This window comes from Ranitomeya variabilis, chromosome 7 (genome assembly GCF_051348905.1).
Source record: "Ranitomeya variabilis isolate aRanVar5 chromosome 7, aRanVar5.hap1, whole genome shotgun sequence".
NCBI classification, from domain to species: Eukaryota; Metazoa; Chordata; class Amphibia; order Anura; family Dendrobatidae; genus Ranitomeya; species Ranitomeya variabilis.
The window spans coordinates 126,948,817-126,970,269 of record NC_135238.1 but is presented as its reverse complement, the minus strand read 5'-3'; the positions used below and the strand labels follow the sequence as shown (position 1 = coordinate 126,970,269).

Sequence of the window (21,453 nt, the reverse complement as noted above, 5' to 3'; positions counted from 1 at the left end):
TTTTCCAATGATTGGGAGTCTCATGTGAAGCAGGTCAGGATGGTATTCCAGATCCTTTGTGATAATGCTCTATTTGTGAAGGGGTCTAAGTGCCTATTTGGAGTTCAGAAGGTCTCTTTTTTGGGGTTTATTTTTTCTCTTTCGTCTATAGAAATGGATCCTGTTAAGGTCCAAGCCATTCATGACTGGATTCAACCCACATCTGTGAAGAGCCTTCAGAAATTTTTGGGCTTTGCTAATTTTTATCGCCGTTTCATTGCCAACTTCTCTAGTGTGGTTAAACCCCTGACCGATTTGACGAAGAAAGGCGCTGATGTGACTAATTGGTCCTCTGAGGCTGTTGAGGCCTTTCAGGAGCTTAAACGCCGATTTACTTCTGCCCCTGTCTTGCATCAGCCGGATGTTTCTCTTCCTTTTCAGGTTGAGGTTGACGCTTCTGAGATTGGGGCAGGGGCCGTTTTGTCACAGAGGAATTCTGATGGTTCCTTGATGAAGCCATGTGCCTTCTTTTCCCGAAAGTTTTCGCCTGCGGAACGCAATTATGATGTCGGCAATCGGGAGTTGTTGGCTATGAAGTGGGCATTTGAGGAATGGCGACATTGGCTTGAGAGAGCCAAGCACCGCATTTTGGTCTTGACCGATCATAAGAATCTGATTTACCTCGAGTCGGCCAAGCGGCTGAAGCCTAGACAGGCTCGGTGGTCCCTGTTTTTCTCCCATTTTGATTTTGTGGTCTCATATCTTCCAGGATCTAAGAATGTTAAGGCAGATGCCCTCTCTAGGAGTTTTTTGCCTGATTCTCCTGGAGTCCTTGAGCCGGTTGGCATTCTTAGGGAAGGGGTGATTCTGTCTGCCATCTCCCCTGATTTGCGGCGGGCGCTTCAGGAATTTCAGGCTGATAAACCTGACCGCTGTCCTGTGGGGAAGCTGTTTGTTCCTGATAGATGGACAAGTAAGGTAATTTCTGAGGTCCATTGTTCTGTGTTGGCCGGTCATCCTGGGATTTTTGGTACCAGAGATTTGGTTGCTAGGTCCATTTGGTGGCCTTCCTTGTCGCGGGATGTGCGTTCTTTTGTGCAGTCCTGTGGGACTTGTGCCCGGGCTAAGCCTTGCTGTTCCCGCGCTAGTGGGTTGCTTTTGCCTTTGCCTGTCCCGGAGAGGCCTTGGACGCATATTTCCATGGATTTTATTTCGGATCTTCCTGTGTCCCAGAGGATGTCTGTTATCTGGGTGGTTTGTGACCGGTTCTCTAAAATGGTCCATTTGGTACCTTTGCCTAAATTGCCTTCCTCCTCTGATTTGGTTCCATTATTTTTTCAGCATGTGGTTCATTTGCATGGCATTCCAGAGAATATTGTGCCTGACAGAGGTTCCCAGTTTGTTTCCAGGTTTTGGCGGGCCTTTTGTGCTAAGATGGGCATTAATTTGTCTTTTTCTTCGGCGTTCCATCCTCAGACAAACGGCCAAACTGAGCGAACTAATCAAACCTTGGAAACCTATTTGAGATGCTTTGTGTCTGCTGATCAGGATGATTGGGTGACTTTCTTGCCGTTGGCCGAGTTTGCCCTTAATAATCGGGCCAGTTCGGCTACTTTGGTTTCGCCTTTCTTTTGTAATTTTGGTTTCCATCCTCGTTTTTCTTCATGGCAGGTTGAGCCTTCTGATTGTCCTGGTGTGGATTCTGTGATGGACAGGTTGCAGCAGATTTGGACTCATGTGGTAGACAATTTGACATTGTCCCAGGAAAAGGCTCATCGTTTTGCTAACCGCCATCGGTGTGTTGGTCCTCGGCTTCGTGTGGGGGATTTGGTCTGGTTATCCTCTCGTCATGTTCCTATGAAGGTTTCTTCCACTAAGTTTAAGCCTCGGTTTATTGGTCCTTATAAGATTTCTGAGATTATCAATCCATTGTCTTTTCGTTTGGCCCTTCCAGCCTCTTTTGCCATCCACAATGTTTTCCATAGATCTTTGTTGCGGAGATATGTGGTACCCGTTGTTCCATCTGTTGATCCTCCTGCCCCGGTGTTGGTTCAGGGGGAGTTGGAATATGTGATTGAGAAAATTTTGGATTCTCGTTTTTCGAGGCGGAGGCTTCAGTATCTTGTCAAGTGGAAGGGTTATGGCCAGGAGGATAATTCTTGGGTGGTTGCCTCCGATGTCCATGCCACCGATTTGGTTCGTGCTTTCCATTTGGCTCGTCCTGATCGGCCTGGGGGCTCTGGTGAGGGTTCGGTGACCCCTCCTCAAGGGGGGGTACTGTTGTGAATTCCGCTCTTGGGCTCCCTCCGGTGGTTATAAGTAGCATTTTTGTGAATTCTGCTCTTGAGCTCCCTCCTGTGGTTTTGAGTGGTATGGCTGCTTCTTGGATTTAGCATCAGCAGCTGTTCTCACTGATCGTCTTTCTGGCTCGGCTATATTAGTCTGGCCTTATCCCTAATTCAATGCCAGTTGTCAATTGTTTAGCTTGGAGTCATGGCTCTCTGAGGATTTCCCTGCCACTCTGACCATTTCAGCAAATCTAAGTCCTTGCTTGTCTTTTTGCAGTTCACTTGTTGTGGACTTTGTTGTTTGGTATTTTCTATGTTTTGCTCATTTGTCCAGCTTATCAGTATGGATCTATTTAGCTAAGCTGGAAGCTCTGGGCAGCAGAGTTTGCCCTCCACACCTTTAGTCAGGTGTGGAGATTTTTGCATTTCTCTGCGGTGGACTTTTTCTAGTTTTTATTACTGACCGCACAGTTTTCTGTTCTGTACTAATTCTGTCTAGCTAGTAGTGGCCTCCTTTGCTAAATCTTGTTTCATACTACGTATGTAATTTCCTTCTCCTCTCACAGTCATTTGTGGGGGGCTGTCCTATCCTTTGGGGATTTTCTCTGAGGCAAGATAGCTCTCCTGTTTCTACCTTTAGGGGTAGCTTGATCTCCGGCTGTGACGAGGTGTCTAGGGAGTGACAGGAACATCCCACGGCTACTGCTAGTGTCTGTGTTAAGATTAGGAACTGCGGTCGGTATAGTTACCACCTGCTCAGAGCTAGTTGCATGTCGCTCCTTAATCACCAGACCATAACACCAGGGTGAACGTGCTCTGTACTGTTATAGGCCAGTGCATTTTGGGCAAGAGGACTGTGATTGGCACTATTTTATTTAGTATAAACAGGACCCCACATTGGGGAGTTGAGCATTACATTACATTGGGCCTACTTCTTAACTCTGTCTCCTGCAATGTGTCCTTTACCTGCCACTAGATCACCAAGGTGAACGTGCTCTGGTAAATTTTGGGCAAAGGGGCTGTGATGGCACTATTTTGTTTAGTAAAAACAGGACCCCACATTGGGGAATTGAGCATTACATTACATTTGGCCTACTTCTTAACTCTGCCTCCTGCAATGTCTCTTTTGTACCTTCCACTAGATCATCAGGGTGAACGTGCTCTGTAAAGTGAATTTTGGGCAAGGGGGCTGTGATGGCACTATTTTATTTATTAAAAAAAGGACCCCCCATTGGGGAATTGTTTGTCAGCTCATCCCCTCCATTATAAGTCTCAGAGACCCAGACCCCTACATTGGGCCTACTTCTTAACTCTGTTTCCTGCAATGTCTCTTCCTTATCTCTGACGACATGACCTGGGTGAACGTGTTCTGTACTTTTACAGGCCACAGAATTTTGAGCAAGGAGGGCTGTTATGGCAATAGTATATTTTTTAAAAAGATAACCCCATTGGTGAAACCACATCCTTGTTGGCAAAAACTTCATAACATATGTGTACCTTTAAGATCTCACTTGAAAAGTTCCTTTTTGTGTTGCCTGGTTGCTCACATTGGACACAATACACTTCTTATATATTTGATAAAGCAATGCTGTTAGTTTGGCTCAGTAGTTCATTGTAAAACATTAAGGTTTACTGAAACTCTACCTGTACTGGCTTGATGTAACTCCGTGTGGCTTTTATTTTCTAGGGGTTTATGGCCCCTCGTCTGATGACTCCATGATATCTCAGTTTCATACAACCTTGAAAGCTGGCCACTTGAAGGTCTGTGTGAAACTGGAGTTACTACATAGTGTAAATCACTATATAAGACCAGAGAAACATGACTAAGACAGATGCCAAAACTGGGGTACCTGTACATGTACAGTGTGCTGATATCTGCATAATTGGGGACGCCCATGCAGTGTAGGTAATCTCCCAGGGATTCTCTGTCTTGGCCTTGCTTCTCTGATATTCCAGACGGATGATGTTTAAAAGCCTCTTGTGGATGATGTAAGTATACTGTATGTAGTTAACCTTCATATATACTGTAGGGATTTCACTCACTCAGGTGCGACGGCTGACACTTAGGAGGCAGGTTCCAACAAAAGTTCAAGGGTTTATTGCTTCATAAACCAGTTTAGCATAAACAGGAAAAACAAATAGCCTTAAACTCAGGCAAAAGAGAAAAACAACTGTCCGTTCCTTCAGGCTCCGTGCTGGAGCCTAACACACTGGAGGCTAGCAGCTCCACACATATCCCCCTGTGTTAAGGATCAGCTTGTCTTATATAAAGCTAACCACACCCAGTAACCCATCACATGATTAGCATTGTGGTCTGACATCACCACAGGTCCTGAACACACATATATACATGGTAATATACAATCAAGAAATACTCCGGGCTACATTACAGCAACAAGGCACTTATGTGGCACATACCTCCCATCGACTACACACCCTTTAGCCATGCTACATACCTCCCCCCTCTGCCTAAAGCCGTGGGGCTTGGCACTTTTTCCCACTAAACAAGGGATTCTTGATAGGGCATCCGCATTACCATGCAGCTTTCCGGCCCTATGTTCCACATGGAAACTGAAGTCCTGCAGGGCTAAGAACCAACGGGTGACCCTAGCATTTCTACCCCTTGTTTCCCTCATCCATTTTAGTGGGGCATGGTCAGATATCAGTCTGAATTTATGACCCAGCAGATAGTACCGTAACGTGTCCACCGCCCACTTTATGGCCAAGCACTCCTTCTCAACGACTGAGTAGTTCTTTTCAGACGAGGACAACTTTCTACTCAGATAGAGGACAGGATGCTCCTCCCCATGTAGCTCTTGGGAAAGGACTGCTCCCACCCCGACATCTGAGGCATCTGTCTGAAGAATAAACTCTTTTTTGAAGTTTGGGGCCATCAGAACGAGTTGCTTACACAAAGCCTCTTTCATTTCTTGGAAGGCTGACTCTGTTTCTTCGGACCACTTAACCATTACTGATTTTGTCCCTTTTAGCAGGTCAGTCAGAGGCACAGCCATCGTGGCGAAGTTTGGGATGAACCTCCTGTAATATCCCACGATTCCCAGGAAGGCTTTAACTTGCTTCTTGGAAACTGGTTTTGGCCATGTTTGAATTGCCTCCACTTTACTGATTTGGGGTTTTATTTCTCCACGACCCACTATGTATCCAAGGTACTTAGCTTCTTCTTTACCCAAGGCACACTTCCTCGGGTTTATTGTAAATCCGGCCTCTCTTATAGCATCAAACACCACTTGGACCTTTTCCAGATGACTCTCCCAGTCCGGGCTAAAGATGACGATATCATCCAGGTACGCAGCAGCGTATGCCTTATGGGGGGCAAGGATTCTATCCATAGCCCTCTGGAAGGTCGCCAGAGCTCCCTGTAGGCCAAATGGCATCAGGACATACTGAAAACATCCATCTGGTGTAGAAAACGCCGTCTTCTCCTTGGCTTCCTGTGCCATGGGGATCTGCCAATACCCCTTCGTCAAATCCAAGGTGGTTATGTACCTGGCGGGCCCAAGCCTTTCGATGAGCTCATCAACGCGGGGCATGGGATAAGCGTCAAACTTGGAGACCTCATTCAACTTCCGATAGTCGTTGCAAAACCTCCACTCTCCATCAGGTTTTGGGACCAGGACAATTGGGCTCCACCAACCGCTCTTGGATTCCTCAATGACTCCGAGCTTCAACATACGCTCCACTTCCTTGGAGATAACTTCTCGACGAGCCTCAGGAATACGATAAGGCTTCACGTTCACCCGCACATGTGGCTCTGTTAGGACCTCGTGCTCTATGACCTTCGTCTGTCCTGGCAACTCTGAAAACAGGTCCCTGTTTTTCTGGAGTAACTCCCGGCACTGTTGTTTCTGGGTCTTCGATAGCGTCTCTGCTATAGTAACCGCTCCAACCTCTCCTTCTGGGTTGCTTAACAACGATGGAGTTACTGTCGGCTCTTTATCTTGCCACGGCTTGATGAGGTTGACATGGTACACTTGGAATGGTTTCCTGTTGTGAACTCTATTTTTGGGCTCCCTCTAGTGGTCACAAGCGTTACTGTGTAGTGTTGTTCTTCTGCAGGTTGCAGCATCAGCTGGTTCGTTATCCTTGGTTGGTTTCCTATTTAGCTCACCTGGATACTCAGTTCCTTACCTGCTATCAATGTATTCAGTGCTCTTCAGATTCCTTGTGGCTACCTTGCTCCCAGTCTCTCCAAGACAAGCTAAGTTTTTGTTTGATCATTTTTTGATTATCAGCGTTCATTATGTTTTTAGTCCAGCTCGCTAAAATGTATTTCCTCGCTTGCTGGTTGCTCTAGGGGACTGAGTTTCTCCCCCCACACCGTTAGTTGGTGTGGGGGTTCTGGAAATCTCAGAGTGGATATTTTGTAAGGGTTTTTTACTGACCGCATAGATTCCCTTTTCTATTTTCTGCTATCTAGTATTAGTGGGCCTCATTTGCTGAATCTGCTTTCACCCCTGTGTATGTGCCTTCCTCTTACCTCACCGTTATTATTTGTTGGGGGCTTCTATATCTTTGGGGATTATTTCTCTGGAGGCAAGAGAGGTCTTTCTTTCTCTCTAGAGGTAGTTAATTCCTCAGGCTGGCTCGAGACGTCTAGGATTTTTAGGCACGTTCACCGGCTACTTCTAGTGTGTTTGGATAGGTTCAGATTTGCGGTCAGTCCAGTTTGCCACCTCCCTAGAGCTTGTCCTATGTTTGTTACTTAGCTGGAGTAATTTGTGATCCTCAACCACTAAGGATCATAACAGTTTCCGTCTTCCTGGTTGGTGAATTTTATAATTTACTTCACCAAGTTTCTCGACAACCCCATATGGCCCTTGCCATTTGGCCAAGAACTTGCTTTCCACCGTCGGAACTAACACAAGAACTCGGTCTCCCGGATTGAACTGCCTCACTCTTGCAGACCGGTTGTAGATTCTGGCCTGAGCTTCTTGTGCCTGGAGGAGGTGTTCTTTCACAATAGGCATCACCTTTGCAATCCTCTGCTGCATCAGGGCCACATGCTCAATGACGCTTCTGTGGGGCGTGGCTTCGGCTTCCCAGGCTTCCTTGGCTACATCCAGGAGTCCTCGCGGATGTCGGCCATATAGAATCTCAAACGGTGAGAACCCTGTGGAGGCCTGTGGAACTTCACGAATGGAAAACATCAGATAGGGTAAGAGACAATCCCAGTCTCTACCGTCTTTCTCTATAGCTTTTCTCAGCATGCTCTTCAGTGTCTTGTTAAATCTCTCAACAAGACCATCTGACTGGGGATGGTACACCGAGGTCCTCAACTGGGAGATTTTCAGGGCTTTGCATAACTCCCTCATCACCTTGCTCATGAAAGGTGTCCCCTGGTCAGTCAGGATCTCCTTCGGCAGACCTGTCCGGGAAAAGACATGGACAAACTCGCGGGCTATACTCTTCGAGGAAGAATTTCTCAAGGGAATTGCCTCAGGATAGCGTGTGGCATAGTCCAGGATGACTAATATATACTGATGGTCCCCGGCTGATTTAACTAAGGGACCAACCAAGTCCATGGCAATTCTCTCGAACGGTACCTCAATAATGGGCAGTGGCACAAGGGGGTTCCGGAAATGAGGAGTGGGAGCAGTTAGCTGACAAGTAGGGCAGGACCTGCAATAGTTCACTATTTCTCGGTGACACCCAGGCCAATAGAATCTCTGCACAACCCGTTCCTGCGTTTTTTCCACCCCTAGGTGTCCACCCAAGATGTGTGAATGGGCCATGTCCAACACCTTCCGTCTATATGGACCCGGCACTACCAACTGCTCTACCAACTCCTCCCTTATTTTCGTGACCCGGTACAACAACTCCCTTCTCATCAGAAAATGGGGAAACCTTGTGTCTGCCCCCGGCTCCTGTACCACCCCGTCAATAACTGTGACATTATTAAAGGCTTCCCTCAGAGTGGGGTCCCTATGTTGGGCAGTCCCAAAATTTTCACCGGTTACCTCTAACTCCATAGTGTCAGATGCAGGGGACACTTCCTCCTCATCCCCAACCAGCACTCAAAAAGGAAACCTGTCTGTCTCTGGGTGTGGTGACACCCTTCCAGGGTTCACTGGTCCCTACTCTTGCTAGGGAGCTCAGAACCTTTTCCCCACAAATCCCAAAACAGACAGAAATCCCGGCCAATAATTATAGGGTGCAACAAGTCCTGCACGACGCCGACTATGTGGGACTCAGTGCCACATGCAGTTTCAATGTCCACCCTGGCCAAAGGGTAGTCCTTGGCATCACCATGTATGCACCGCACGCCGACCTTCTTTCCCGGGAGCAGGTGGAGAGTGGAGAGGGAAAGTGGCCCTCACCAGGGTCACTAAGCTCCCTGAGTCTAACAGCGCCGTTGCTGCTTGACCGTTCACCTTTACGGGACACGCTTGAGGTCCCTCGTTGGGCGGAGAGTTCACACTGCAGGCAGGATACGCATAGTATGAACAACGGTGTCCCATGCTGCAGTCCATCTGCTCAGTGGTCTGGGAACAACGGGCAGCTATATGTCCTGGCCCGTGGCACTTCCAGCAAATAATATCACCCGTAGGGACCTTGGGCACCACCTCCCCCGCCCTTTGTGACCTTGGACGCGCCACCCCTTTTTGGGACTCAGCAGCTTTCTGGGACCCCCAGTACGGCACGGGCTGCCTCCCAAAGGAGCCGTCCATCCCTTGGTATCTCTCGACCAGTCCGATCAGTTCGTCGGCATTCTGGGGATCACCCTGGGCAACCCAAGTCTGTATGGACCTCGGGAGGGAATGCACAAACCGATCCATCATTACCCATTCCACCATCTGTGCAGGTGTACATGACTCTGGCTGCAGCCATTTCTGGACCAGGTGCAACAGATCAAACATTTGAGAGCGAGGCGGTTTGTCCCGGTGATAGGCCCAGCTGTGAACTCGCTGTGCCCTGACAGTCAGTGTCACCCCTAAACGTGCGAGAATCTCGACTTTCAACTTGTGATACTCTTTGGCATCCTGCAAGGTCAAATCATAGTATGCCTTCTGGGGTTCTCCCATCAGGTATGGGGCCAGTACCTCTGCCCACTGCTCTGGTGGGAGTTTTTCCCTCTCAGCGACCCTCTCAAACACCGTCAGGAAGGCCTCAACATCATCCCTGGGGGTCATTTTTTGCAATGCGCGTCTTACCGTCTTCCGGACGTGGGTGTCATCAGCCAAACCTGGGGTTGGGGCACTCGACTTGCCCTGGATGGCGGTTGCCAGAAGCTGCATCTGCTGCCGTTGCTCCTGCTGGCTCTGTTGTATCTGCTGCTGGCTCTGTTGTATCTGCTGCATCAACAGCCTGTTGGTCTCTTGCTGCCGTTGCTCCTGCTGGCTCTGTGACTGGACCAAGTGTTTCAGCAGTTCCTCCATTTTCCCCGGCTGGCTTACAACAGACTTGACCCAGGACATTCAATAACAGACTTTTCGTCTCCGCTGGGAACGCTGCCCGCACGTCTACCACCAATTGTAGGGATTTCACTCACTCAGGTGCGACGGCTGACACTTAGGGGGCAGGTTCCAACAAAAGTTCAAGGGTTTATTGCTTCATAAACCAGTTTAGCATAAACAGGAAAAACAAATGGCCTTAAACTCAGGCAAAAGAGAAAAACAACTGTCTGTTCCTTCAGGCTCCGTGCTGGAGCCTAACACACTGGAGGCTAGCAGCTCCACACATATCCCCCTGTGTTAAGGATCAGCCTGTCTTATATAAAGCTAACCACACCCAGTAACCCATCACATGATTAGCCATGTGGTCTGACATCACCACAGGTCCTGAACACACATATATACATGGTAATATACAATCAAGAAATACTCCGGGCTACATTACAGCAACAAGGCACTTGTGTGGCACATACCTCCCATCGACTACACACCCTTTAGCCATGCTACAATACGTAATCACTATATGTATTTAAGCCTTATATGTACTTATTAACCTTTGTATGTTAACATATACAAAAGTGTACACACTCACACTATTCAATCATACTATTCCTTGAATTTTTTAGTTTGAAATAAAATTGCATTGTATTGCAAGTATTAGCCTTATTTAAACCATATCTGAACCTTAGTGTTAAAAACATGGCAAATTAAATTGCCAAATTCTCCTGTAAATAATTCTGCAAAGAGGGAACCATCATACCATTAAAAAATAAGTGGATTTTCATGGGCTCGTCCAGTATGTGGGTTACAAGCCGTAATGGGGTGCATATGACTGACTATGCAGCAGGGCTGGCTTTGCTGCCAATGTGTAAAGCAAAGGAGTACGGAGTACAAAATGCATATTGTGAAGTGGATTTTGAGGGGCTCATCCAGTATGTGGGTTCAAAGGCTTATTGGGGTGCATATGAATTGGTAGCAGGGCAGGCCTTGAATTCAATGCAACACTTTTTCAGGAGTCCCCCCTGGACATCTTATGAAACGGGTATTGTGGTGCGTCGTAATTCTTGGCAGCCCATCCACTCACAGCAGAGGCTACAACAGCGTAGGAGACCCACTGTTTAATAATTACCCTTTAAAAAGAGTAATGCCGCCTGATGCACCAGTAAAAAAAGGCTCTGTGACTTTAAGAGTCCCTCCATCATAAATGAAACAAGATGGGTCTGCTTATGTGTCACACACGACATCGTCAGCTAGGGGTGTTAAATGTTACAATGACATTTCCCAGTGAATGCGTTTGTAGTGGTTGAAAGCAATGTTAAAGTTGAAAAACACTTCAAAAACGCTGCGTCTGATCTAAGCCCAAGTGGGGGAGGAAATTTTCGGTCTAGTGTTAAATATGCCTTACAGGCAAGTCATTAACCTGCAAAGGATGTACCTTAATATATTTCCCAGCAAAATACTTTTTGGTTTCGTTTTAGTGTGTTTTTTTGTTTCACCGGGAAAAATGGCATGAATCTCGGAAAAAAATGATTAAAGCTGTGACCTAGGAGTCAGGAATGCTTCCAGGGGCGATCCCCATGATGCCCCTGTGTCATTTGAGCAGTGTTTCCATCATTTTCAGATGTTTTTAGACCTTAAAAGGACCCCCGGGGGGGATCGCGGTAAAAATACTCGGGTCTCCCATAGACTTACATTGGGCTCGTTTTTCTGGCCGAGTACCCGACTATTCCAATCTGCTCGACCCGAGCAACGAGCACCTGAGCATTTTAGTGCTCGCTTATCACTAGCTGTCATTCATATTCTGAAAAATGGCCAAGAAAGCAAAAATTCTGGCAGGATATGTAAACTTTTGAGCACAACTGTAAATCGATAGATAGATAGATAGATAGATAGATAGATAGATAGATAGATAGATAGATAGATAGATAGATAGATAGATAGTGTAAAACCTGCCAATGCATGTGCCGCGTACAGTAATATCACAGCGTGACAGGTTAGGCTAGAATAGAATGAATAGATGAATAGTGGGGAAAAAAAGTGTTTAGTCAGCTACCAATTGTGCAAGTTTTCCCACCATAGTGGAGTTTGGAGTGTGAATGTTTGAGGTTGTGGACAGGTGTCTTTTATACTGAGAACAAGTTCTAACAGGTGCCATTACTACAGGTAATGAGTGTAGGACAGAGGACCCTCATAAAGAAGAAGTTACAGGTCTGTGAGAGCCAGAAATTTTGCATATTTTTAGGTGACCAAATACTTATTTTCCACCATAATTTACAAAATAAATTTTGCCAAATCAAACAATTTCTGGATTTGCTTTCTCATTTTGAATTTAATAACTGTGGTCTACCTATGATATCAATTGCAGGCCTCTCACATCTTTTTAAGTGGGAGATCATGCACAATTGCTAAATACTAAATACTTTTTTCCCCACTGTATGCATATAGAATACATAGATAGATGTCAGTGACACACACATATATCTGTATATATATTACATACATTGATAGAATAAAAGCCGGCAATTCAACTGCCGTGTACTGTAAAATCACTGCAGGAGCAGACAGGATATAAGAGATGGATTACATACAGTAAATAGATATTGAATAGATAGAAATATAGATGTCGGTGACATATACAATTAATGTGTGTGCAAAATACTGTATATGTATTTCATAAAAGATTCATTTTCTGAAAAATTGGCGAGGGCTCCGCACAATTTTCGTAACCAGTAGAGGGAAAGCCGACGGCTGTTTGCTGATGTTTATAACCTGGGAAGGGGTAATACCCATGGAGCTTCCCTGGCTATTAATATCAGCTCATAACCTTTCTGACATCAGCAAGAATTTCCCACAGTGCTCGCATTGATGTCAGAAAGGTGAAGTGAGTTCATTGGCTGTGAACTTGCAGGACCTGTCTTATGGCACCGCAAATAGGAAACTTTGTCACACTCGCGCTACCGTCAGATAGGTAATAGGAGTTCACAGAGAGACACTGAGCACACGGTGCTCAGTGTTTGCTGAATGACAGAGTGTATAGTCACATCATGCAACCATGCAGCCTGCCATCTAGATGTAGCAGAGCTGGACCTGTTGTGGGACAAATGGATTAGCAGCATCTCTACAGAAAGGTGAGAAATATTGTTGTTTGTTTATTTAACTCTTTTGCAGATGACGAGGGCATTGGGGGGATGGGCGAGGAAGTAAGTATGGTTTAATTAAGAATATTAAAGAAGTCTGTGTCATTCTTTCAATTAAAGTACTTTTTTTGGGGTGTCTGTGTTTTCATGCAATTTGACTATGGGGTTAGTATTTGGGGTCATCTTATTGACACCTCTCCATTGCTAACCTCGGGGCTTGATGTCCCTTGACAATACAAAGGTGATATCAACCCCCCCAACTATCACCCCACTTGCGACTGCTACAGGGCAAGTGGGAAGAGTGAGTGTAAGTGGCAGAATTGGCACATCTTATAGATGCACCATTTCTGGGGTGGCTGATAGCTGATGTTTTTAGCCTGGGGGTGGACAGTATCCATGGCCCGCAGCTGTCTGCATAGCCTTTGCTGGTTATTAATTATAGGGGGACCCTACGTCATGTTTTTAAGGGTCCCCCTTTTAATAGCCAGTAAAGTTTAAGTATACATTTGTGAGTTGATGACATTAATAGCCTGGAAAGCTCCTTGGGTATTAACCCCTTCCCAGGCTATAGAAATCATCCCCCAGCCGTCGGCTTTCTCTCTGCTAGTTACAAAAATTTGGCGGGAGCCCACACTATTTTTTTTTTAAAACTAATCTTTTATGAATTGTACTAATTGTATTTGTCACAGGCATCTGTATAACTATCTATTCTATTTGCATTTACTGTATGTAAACCATCTCTTCTATCCTGCCGGCTCCTGCAGTGATTTTACAGTACACGGCACATGAATTGCCGGATTTTCTTCTATCTGTGTAATATATATGCTGTGATGCCAGCCTAAGAGTAAGAAAACACAGAAAGCAGAGAGGTCATACAATACAGTCTTACCAAAGCTTTAACAACTTATGCCGTCTGCTATCAATGCACCATAACTGTAGCACTTGCCATTACTCATACAAAAACAACCCCGGATTTGGCCACATTGATTGAAAAATAAAACAATATTGCAACTTTTGGAATATGGCTAAGAAATAGAAAAAAAAACTATTTGTCAAGTCCTGAAGGTGCTAAATACATGGGTCCTTAAAGAGAATCTATCAGCAGGTTGTTGTTATGTAATCTGAAGACAGCATGAAATATGGGCTGAAACACTGAATTCAGAGATATGTCATTTATTAGGCTGTGTGCTGTTTACTTACAATGAAGGTTTTAGCACTAGAAAATTATCACTGCCAGGTCTGGTGCTCATGTGACTGCTAGTCCAGTAACGCTTATGATAAGAAGCTCACTGTCAATAGATAATGTACATGTAGAGCCTTTTCTGGATGGGGACAGCTATATCTAAGAACTCTGATTGTATCCTAACTGCTGCATCCAGTAAACTAAGTGGTACATTGCTGGAATCAGGGTCTCTTTTCCTACGCTATGTTGCTCTCAGAGAAGGTAGCATAAGCCTGGTGACAGATTCTTTTTAAGGGTTTAAAGTAATATTTTTTGAATTGATTACTGTATGTCTTTTTAGGCCTACGTTACTTGCGCATTGGGTATACACTTTGTAGGATATGTGATGATTTGCTTTGGAGCAACAAACTCCATCGCCTCCATGGCCTTTGGAAAACTTTCTCAATATACAGGACGGATTGCCCTTTTTTTGCTAGGTAGGAAATTAAATAAATAATACACTTTTTATGCAATGTTGAACCAGTTTATTTATTGGCTCAATTTGAAATAATGTGTATAGTGTCATGAAAATATACAGCTCTGGGAAAAATTAAGAGACCACCACATCAAAACCCTGTCATGGGCAGCCTAATGTCCAGACCTGAACCCCATTGAAAATCTCTGGAATGTAATCAAAAGGATGATGGATAGCAGGGCCGGACTGGCCATTGGGCAATTCTGGCAAATGCCAGAAGGGCCTGCCTGGCTGTGGGCTGCCTTGTCTGCTACATTGATAACAGATTCGATGTTCTTAGGATACCCATACTGTTAAGAGTTGTGATGGAGCACAAAGTTGCTGACTCCGTCACTTACCCCAGCAGCCATGGGTATCATTACAAATATTGGTCTTGTAGTAAATCTTTCTTTCCTCCATCCAGGGTAATATTAGTAATATATCCCATCTGGTTCTTGGGGACGGGGACAACTTGGGCCTGTGTGATTTCAAATGCCAGGGTTGAATTTCAGCCCCAGTCCGTACCTGATGGATAGCCACAAGTCATCAAACAAAGAAGAACTGCTTACATGTTTGCACCAGAAGCAGTGTGAAAGACTGGTGGAAAGCATGCCCAGACCCATGAAAGCTGTGATTAAACATCATCATGGTTATTCCACAAAAAAAGATTTCTGAACTCTTCCTGAGTTAAAACATTAGTATTGTGTTTCTAAATGATTATGAACTTGTTTTCTTTGCATTATTTGAGGTCTGAAAGCACTGGGTTTGTTTTGTTTTTATTTTGACCATTTTTCTTTGTCAGAAAAAAAAATACAACATTTATTGCTTGGAAATTCGGAGACATGCTGTCAGAAGTTTATAGAATAAAAGAACAACTTACATTTTACTCAAAAGTATACCTATAAAAAGAAAAAACAGACAAACTGAACATTTTGCAATGGTCTTTTATTTTTTGCTAGAGCTGTATATGCCAAATATTATATGTGGAATATTTTCATATTAAATGCTGTTTTAACATAAGGTATAACAACTAGAGTTGAGCGACTTTTACTTTTTTCGGATCGAGTCGAGTTTCGCGAAACCCGACTTTGTCAAAAGTCAGGCCGGGTGAAATCGGCCGATTATTGCGAAAAGTTGGGGGCCGACTGAAACACGAAACCCAATGCAAGTCAATGGGGTATCAAAGTCGGCAGTGAGTGGAGGACAGGAAAACACCTACAGTGCCCATTTTAATGCCAAAAACATAAATTCTTATTACTTAAGCTTGTCAATCTTAATTTACTTTATAATAATAGTTAGGCATTGAAAAATGGGGGTCATTTGGTTAAAGTTGTGTGGGGGGTAGGGCTGGCTCAAGATTTTCGTGGGCCCAGGAAACACGGAATACGTCACGGCAGTGGAGCAGGGACAGGTAAGTATTTCAACTTTGCAAGTGCTGTGATCCTGAGCAAGCAGAGGGGGGGCACTTGTTGGCACTGGACCAGGGTCCCTCATAGTATGGCGGTGTGTTTGATGGCGGGTGGCACCTCCCACTGGCAGAGACACTTTTGCGTACTATGAGGGGCCCTGTGCCAGTGACGCCGCCAACGAGTATGCTCCCCCCACCTGATGAAGGAACCTGCACTTTCATCTGCACCTTCCTCTTTGTCCCCATGTAAGGTGGTATAGTATGCGGGAAGGGGAACCTGACTTTCAGCAAGGCCAGATTTTGGCTGTGTATAGTGCAAGGGGAATGTAGTGGTCTGTGTCAATGTACCAGCAGACTCATCTAGCAGTGGCTGGGCAATGGGTAGGATGAGGAGGAAGCACAAAATAGGCCCAAATAATAAAGTAGGCTAAATGCAGTTCAAAATTGGTAACAGGACTAAACAGGCGGCATTGCTTTGTTCAGTGGAGGAAAACTGTAATGAGTGGCAGACACAGTTAGTAGGCCCAAATAATAAAGTAGGCTAAATGCAGTTCAAATGTGGTAACAGGAATACACAGGCGGCATTGCTTTGTTCAGTGGAGGAAAACTGTAATGAGTGGCAGACACAGTTAGTAGGCCCAAATAATAAAGTAGGCTAAATGCAGTTCAAATGTGGTAACAGGACTAAACAGGCGGCATTGCTTTGTTCAGTGGAGGAAAACTGAAAACTGTAATGAGTGGCAGACACAGTTAGTAGGCCCAAATAATAAGGTAGGCTAAATGCAGTTCAAATGTGGTAACAGGACTTCACAAGTGGCTTTGCTTTGTTCAGTGGAGGAAAACTGTAATGAGTGGCAGACACAGTTAGTAGGTCCAAATAATAAAATAGGCTAAATGCAGTTCAAATGTGGTAACAGGACTAAACAGGCGGCATTGCTTTGTTCAGTGGAGGAAATCTGTAATGAGTGGCAGACACAGTTAGTAGGCCCAAATAATAAAGTGGGCTAAATGTCTGCCAAAAAATTGTTCATAAATAAACAGGTGACATTGCTTTGCTCAGTGTCAGAAAATTGTAATGAGTAGCAGACTAAGTTAGTTAGGGAGGTATAAAAATGGCCTATGGTGGACATTCAGCAGCTGCAAATGGAGGAATTGTCAGTAAGGCTGGTTTCACACTTGCGTTTTTATCTGCATGCGTTTTTGAAAAAAACGCATGTGTGAAAAAACGCATGTAAACGCGGTAAAACGCATGCGTTTTTAGACGCGTGCATTTTTATAGAAAAACACAAGAAAACAAGAAAAAAACAAAAAACCCTAACCCTAACCCTAACCCTACCCCTAACCCTACCCCTAACCCTAACCTGAAATGCGTGGCACTGAAATACGTTTATATACGTATATACGTATATACGTATATAAGTGCCACGATATTTCAGTGGCCACGTATATAAGTGCCACGTATTTAAGTGCCATGTATTTAAGTGCCACGTATATAAGTGCCACGTATTTAAGTGCCACGTATATAAGTGCCACATATATAAGTGCCACGTATTTAAGTGCCACGTATTTCACGTAAATGACACGATATTTCAGTGCCACGTATTTCAGTGCCACGCATTTAAGTGCCACGTATTTACGTGCCACGATATTTCAGTGTCACGTATAACCACGTAGTTATAGTATTTACAGTACGTGGCACTTAAATACGTGGCACTGAAATATCGTGGCACTGAAAGACGTGGCACTTAAATACGTGGCACTGAAATATCGTGGCAGTGAAATACGTGGCACTGAAATACATGACACTTAAATATGTGGCACTGAAATACGTGGCACTGAAATACGTGGCACTGAAATATGTGGCACTGAAATACGTGATACGTGGCACTGAAATATGTGATACATGGCACTTAAATACGTGGCACTTAAATACGTGGCACTGAAATACGTGATGCGTGGCACTTAAATACGTGGCACTATGACTGTCAGAAAATGTTCATTAAACGGTTAGGGGTGAGGTTAGGGGTAGAGTTAGGGTTAGGGTTTGGATCCCTTTATCACCTTGATGGTGGTGGGTGGCTTTTCAGTGTGTTTTCTGTTTTTTTTCTATAAAAACGCATGCATTTTTAACGCAAACAAACGCATGTGCTTAAAAACGCATGCGTTTACATAGACAGCAATGCATTTTTTTGCCGCGAAAAAACGCATGCGTTTTTTCGCGGCAAAAAAAAACGCGCAAAAAATGCTACAGGTTGCATTTTTGAAAATGAACGCATGCAGAAAAAAAACGCATGCATTTACAAACGCGACCAAACGCGTACAAAAAAGACGCATGTGTTTTCAATGTTAAATATAGGGGAAAAAACGCATGCGTTTTTTGTGCAAAAAACGCTGCAGACGAAAACGCAAGTGTGAAACCAGCCTAAGATTGGCAAATCAGCATTAGTGCCAGTCCTGTGTGTGGCATCTGTCTTTTTTTTCTGCCACAGAAAACCTACTGTATAACAGTGTGCCTGATTTCTTCCTAATTCTCCCATAAAAAAAAAAAGTGGGAGATTAAGACTGGCAAATCTGCATTAGTGCCAGTCCTGTGTGTGGCATCTGTCTTTTTTTCTGCCACAGAAAACCTACTGTATAACATTGTGCCTGATTTATTCCTAATTCTCCCATAAAAAAAAAAAAAGTGGGAGATTAAGATTGGCAAATCTGCATTAGTGCCAGTCCTGTGTGTGGCTTCTGTCTTTTTTTCTGCCACAGAAAACCTACTGTATAACAGTGTGCCTGATTTCTTCCTAATTCTCCCATAAAACAAAAAAAAGTGGGAGATTAAGATTGGCAAATCTGCATTAGTGCCAGTCCTGTGTGTGGCTTCTGTCTTTTTTTTCTGCCACAGAAAACCTACAGTATAACAGTGGGCCTGATTAAATCACTTGTCTCCCATATCCCAAAAAAAAATTAAAAGAAAGGGAGAATAATCTTGCAAACTCTGTGCATCTGTGCAAGTGCGGTCTGTGGTATATGTCAGTCATTTTGTGCCACAGGAACTATACTGTGATATAGTGGGCCTGATTAAATCCCTTGTCTCCCATATAAAATAAAAGATGGACATTTCTATTGCCAGTGTGTGCATCTGCGTCAGTCCTGTTAGTTTCATATCTGCCAGCCTCTGTCTGCCAATCAAACAATATAGTGTAATACAGTGGGCCTGATTTTTCCCTGCATTCTCCCACACATAAAAAAGGGAAATTTAAATTCACAACAAGTTCACGTACACCTTCTACCTGGTTTTACAGGACCACCTAATAGTTGTTAGTTAGGTTCAATTTTTCCAATAAAGAGGAAGTCTGGTGGAAGAGGTCGTGGCCGTGGGCGTTCATTGCCAGCTGGTAATGATGGTAGCGGAGGTGGTTGTGGAGCATCAGGTGGTCGTGGCCGTGGGAAAAGCAATATAGCCCCTAAGTCTCGAGTTGTTGAGCCAGCGTCATCGTCTGGCTACACAAGGCCTCGAAGGCTCCCTTTTCTGGGAGTAGGAAAACCGCTTTTGAAGCCGGAGCAGCAGGAACAAGTATTGGCTTTCCTTGCTGACTCTGCCTCTAGCTCTTTCACCTCCTCCTCCTTGGAAAGTGCCAAATGTCAGAGCAGTGTGTCGTCAGTGGATGCTCCCGCTCAGGAACAAGTCACTTCCTTGTGTCCTTCACCCAGAACAACAGTGAAGGATGCGTCAGACGACACAACTGGTTACTCCATGGAGTTCTTTACACATACCGTGCCTGGGTTAGAAAGGGAAATTGTTAACAGGCCATGCCCATTACAAGATGAATCGGACATGGAGTGCACAGATGCACAGCCACAGCCAGATTATTATGCTGTTCCTTTGACTCAGATCAGAACATTGCCCTCGCAGTGTACTGATCCAGAATCTGACCCCGATGAGACTATGGAGACCCGTCACAAACGCTATAGCACCGGCTTACACGGTGACCCAGAGGAAGGTGCACAGAACATAGAAGAGGAGGTCATAGATGACCCAGTTGTTGACCCCGATTGGCAGCCATTGGGGGAACAGGGTGCAGTCGGCAGTAGCTCTGAAGCTGAGGAGGAGGAGCCGCAGCAGGCATCAACATCGCAACAGGTTCCATCTGGCAGGCCCGTATCTGGCCAAAAACGTGTGGCAAAACCAAAATCAGTTGTAGGACAGCGTGGCCATCAGGTTAAAGTAGCTCAGTGTGCAATGCCTGAAAAGGTATCCGATAGGAAGAGTGCAGTCTGCAATTTTTTTAAACAAGATCCCAATGATCAGCGCAAAGTCATCTGTAAGAAATGCTCAAGGACCTTCAGCAGAGGTCAGAATGTTAAAAATTTAAATACAAGTTGCATGCATAGACATTTAACCACCATGCACTTGCAAGCCTGGACAAACTACTAGCGTTGAGCAAAACGGGTCGGCCATTTTCAGAAGTCGCCGACTTTTGGCAAAGTCGGGTTTCATGAAACCCGACCCGACCCCTGTGTGGGGTCGGCCATGAGGTCGGCGATCTTCTGAATCTGGTATCGGAATTCCGATACCGAGTTCCGATATGTTTGCGATATCGGAAATCGGTATCGGAATCCACATTTAAGTGTAAAATAAAGAATTAAAATAAAAAATATTGATATACTCACCTCTCCGGAGGCCCCTGGACATCGCCGCTGGTAACCGGCAGCCTTCTTTGCTTAAAATGAGCGCGTTCAGGGCCTTCCATGACGTCACGGCTTCTGATTGGTCGCGGCCGCCCATGTGACCGCCACACGACCAATCACAAGCCGTGACGTAATTCTCAGGTCCTAAATTCCTAGAATTAGAAATTTAGGAACTGAGAATTACGTCACGGCTTGTGATTGGTCGAGTGGCGGTCACATGGGCGGCCGCGACCAATCAGAAGCCGTGACGTCATGGAAGGCCCTGAACGCGCTCATTTTAAGCAAAGAAGGCTGCCGGTTACCAGCGGTAAGGTCCAGGCTGCGTCGGAGAGGTGAGTATATCAATATTTTTTATTTTAATTCTTTATTTTACACATTAATATGGATCCCAGGGCCTGAAGGAGAGTTTCCTCTCCTTCAGACCCTGGGAACCATAGTATCCCATTGCACTGCATTGGGTTTCGTGTTTCGGCCGACCCCGACCCCGACTTTTTTATAGGATCGGCCGATTTCACTCGACCCGACTTTTGAGAAAGTCGGGTTTCGTGAAACCCGACCCGATCCTATAAAAATAAAAGTCGCTCAACCCTACAAACTACCAAACATCCCTTAACGTTGTAGCACCTTCTCAGAATGAAGCTAGTCAGCAACGCGACATCCCTTCCCTCACTGTAAGCCCAGCGTTTACCACACCACCTGCAGGTAATGTGGCGGTTTCGTCGCAAGGCCAAAGCAGTCAGGGAATCACCAGGTTCGTGGTCGGAAAAACTGTATGTAGGGCACCATCAAGAATGCCATCACCAACCCTCTCTCACACACCCATGTCCACCGGCACCCCCGCTAGTTCCACCGTATGCAGCTCTCCAGTCCAGC

General features: G+C 45.1%; 1 protein-coding gene across 2 annotated transcripts in view; it reads left to right on the top strand.

The window, feature by feature from the left end:
• Window positions 1–21,453, top strand: part of LOC143786371 (protein unc-93 homolog A-like) — a 237,477-nt gene that overhangs the window by 154,690 nt on the left and 61,334 nt on the right. For both annotated transcript variants that reach the window (XM_077275708.1, XM_077275710.1), the window contains one exon: window positions 14,340–14,475. In XM_077275708.1, coding sequence (XP_077131823.1) covers window positions 14,340–14,475 — 136 coding nt within the window. The remainder of the gene's footprint in view (window positions 1–14,339; window positions 14,476–21,453) is intronic.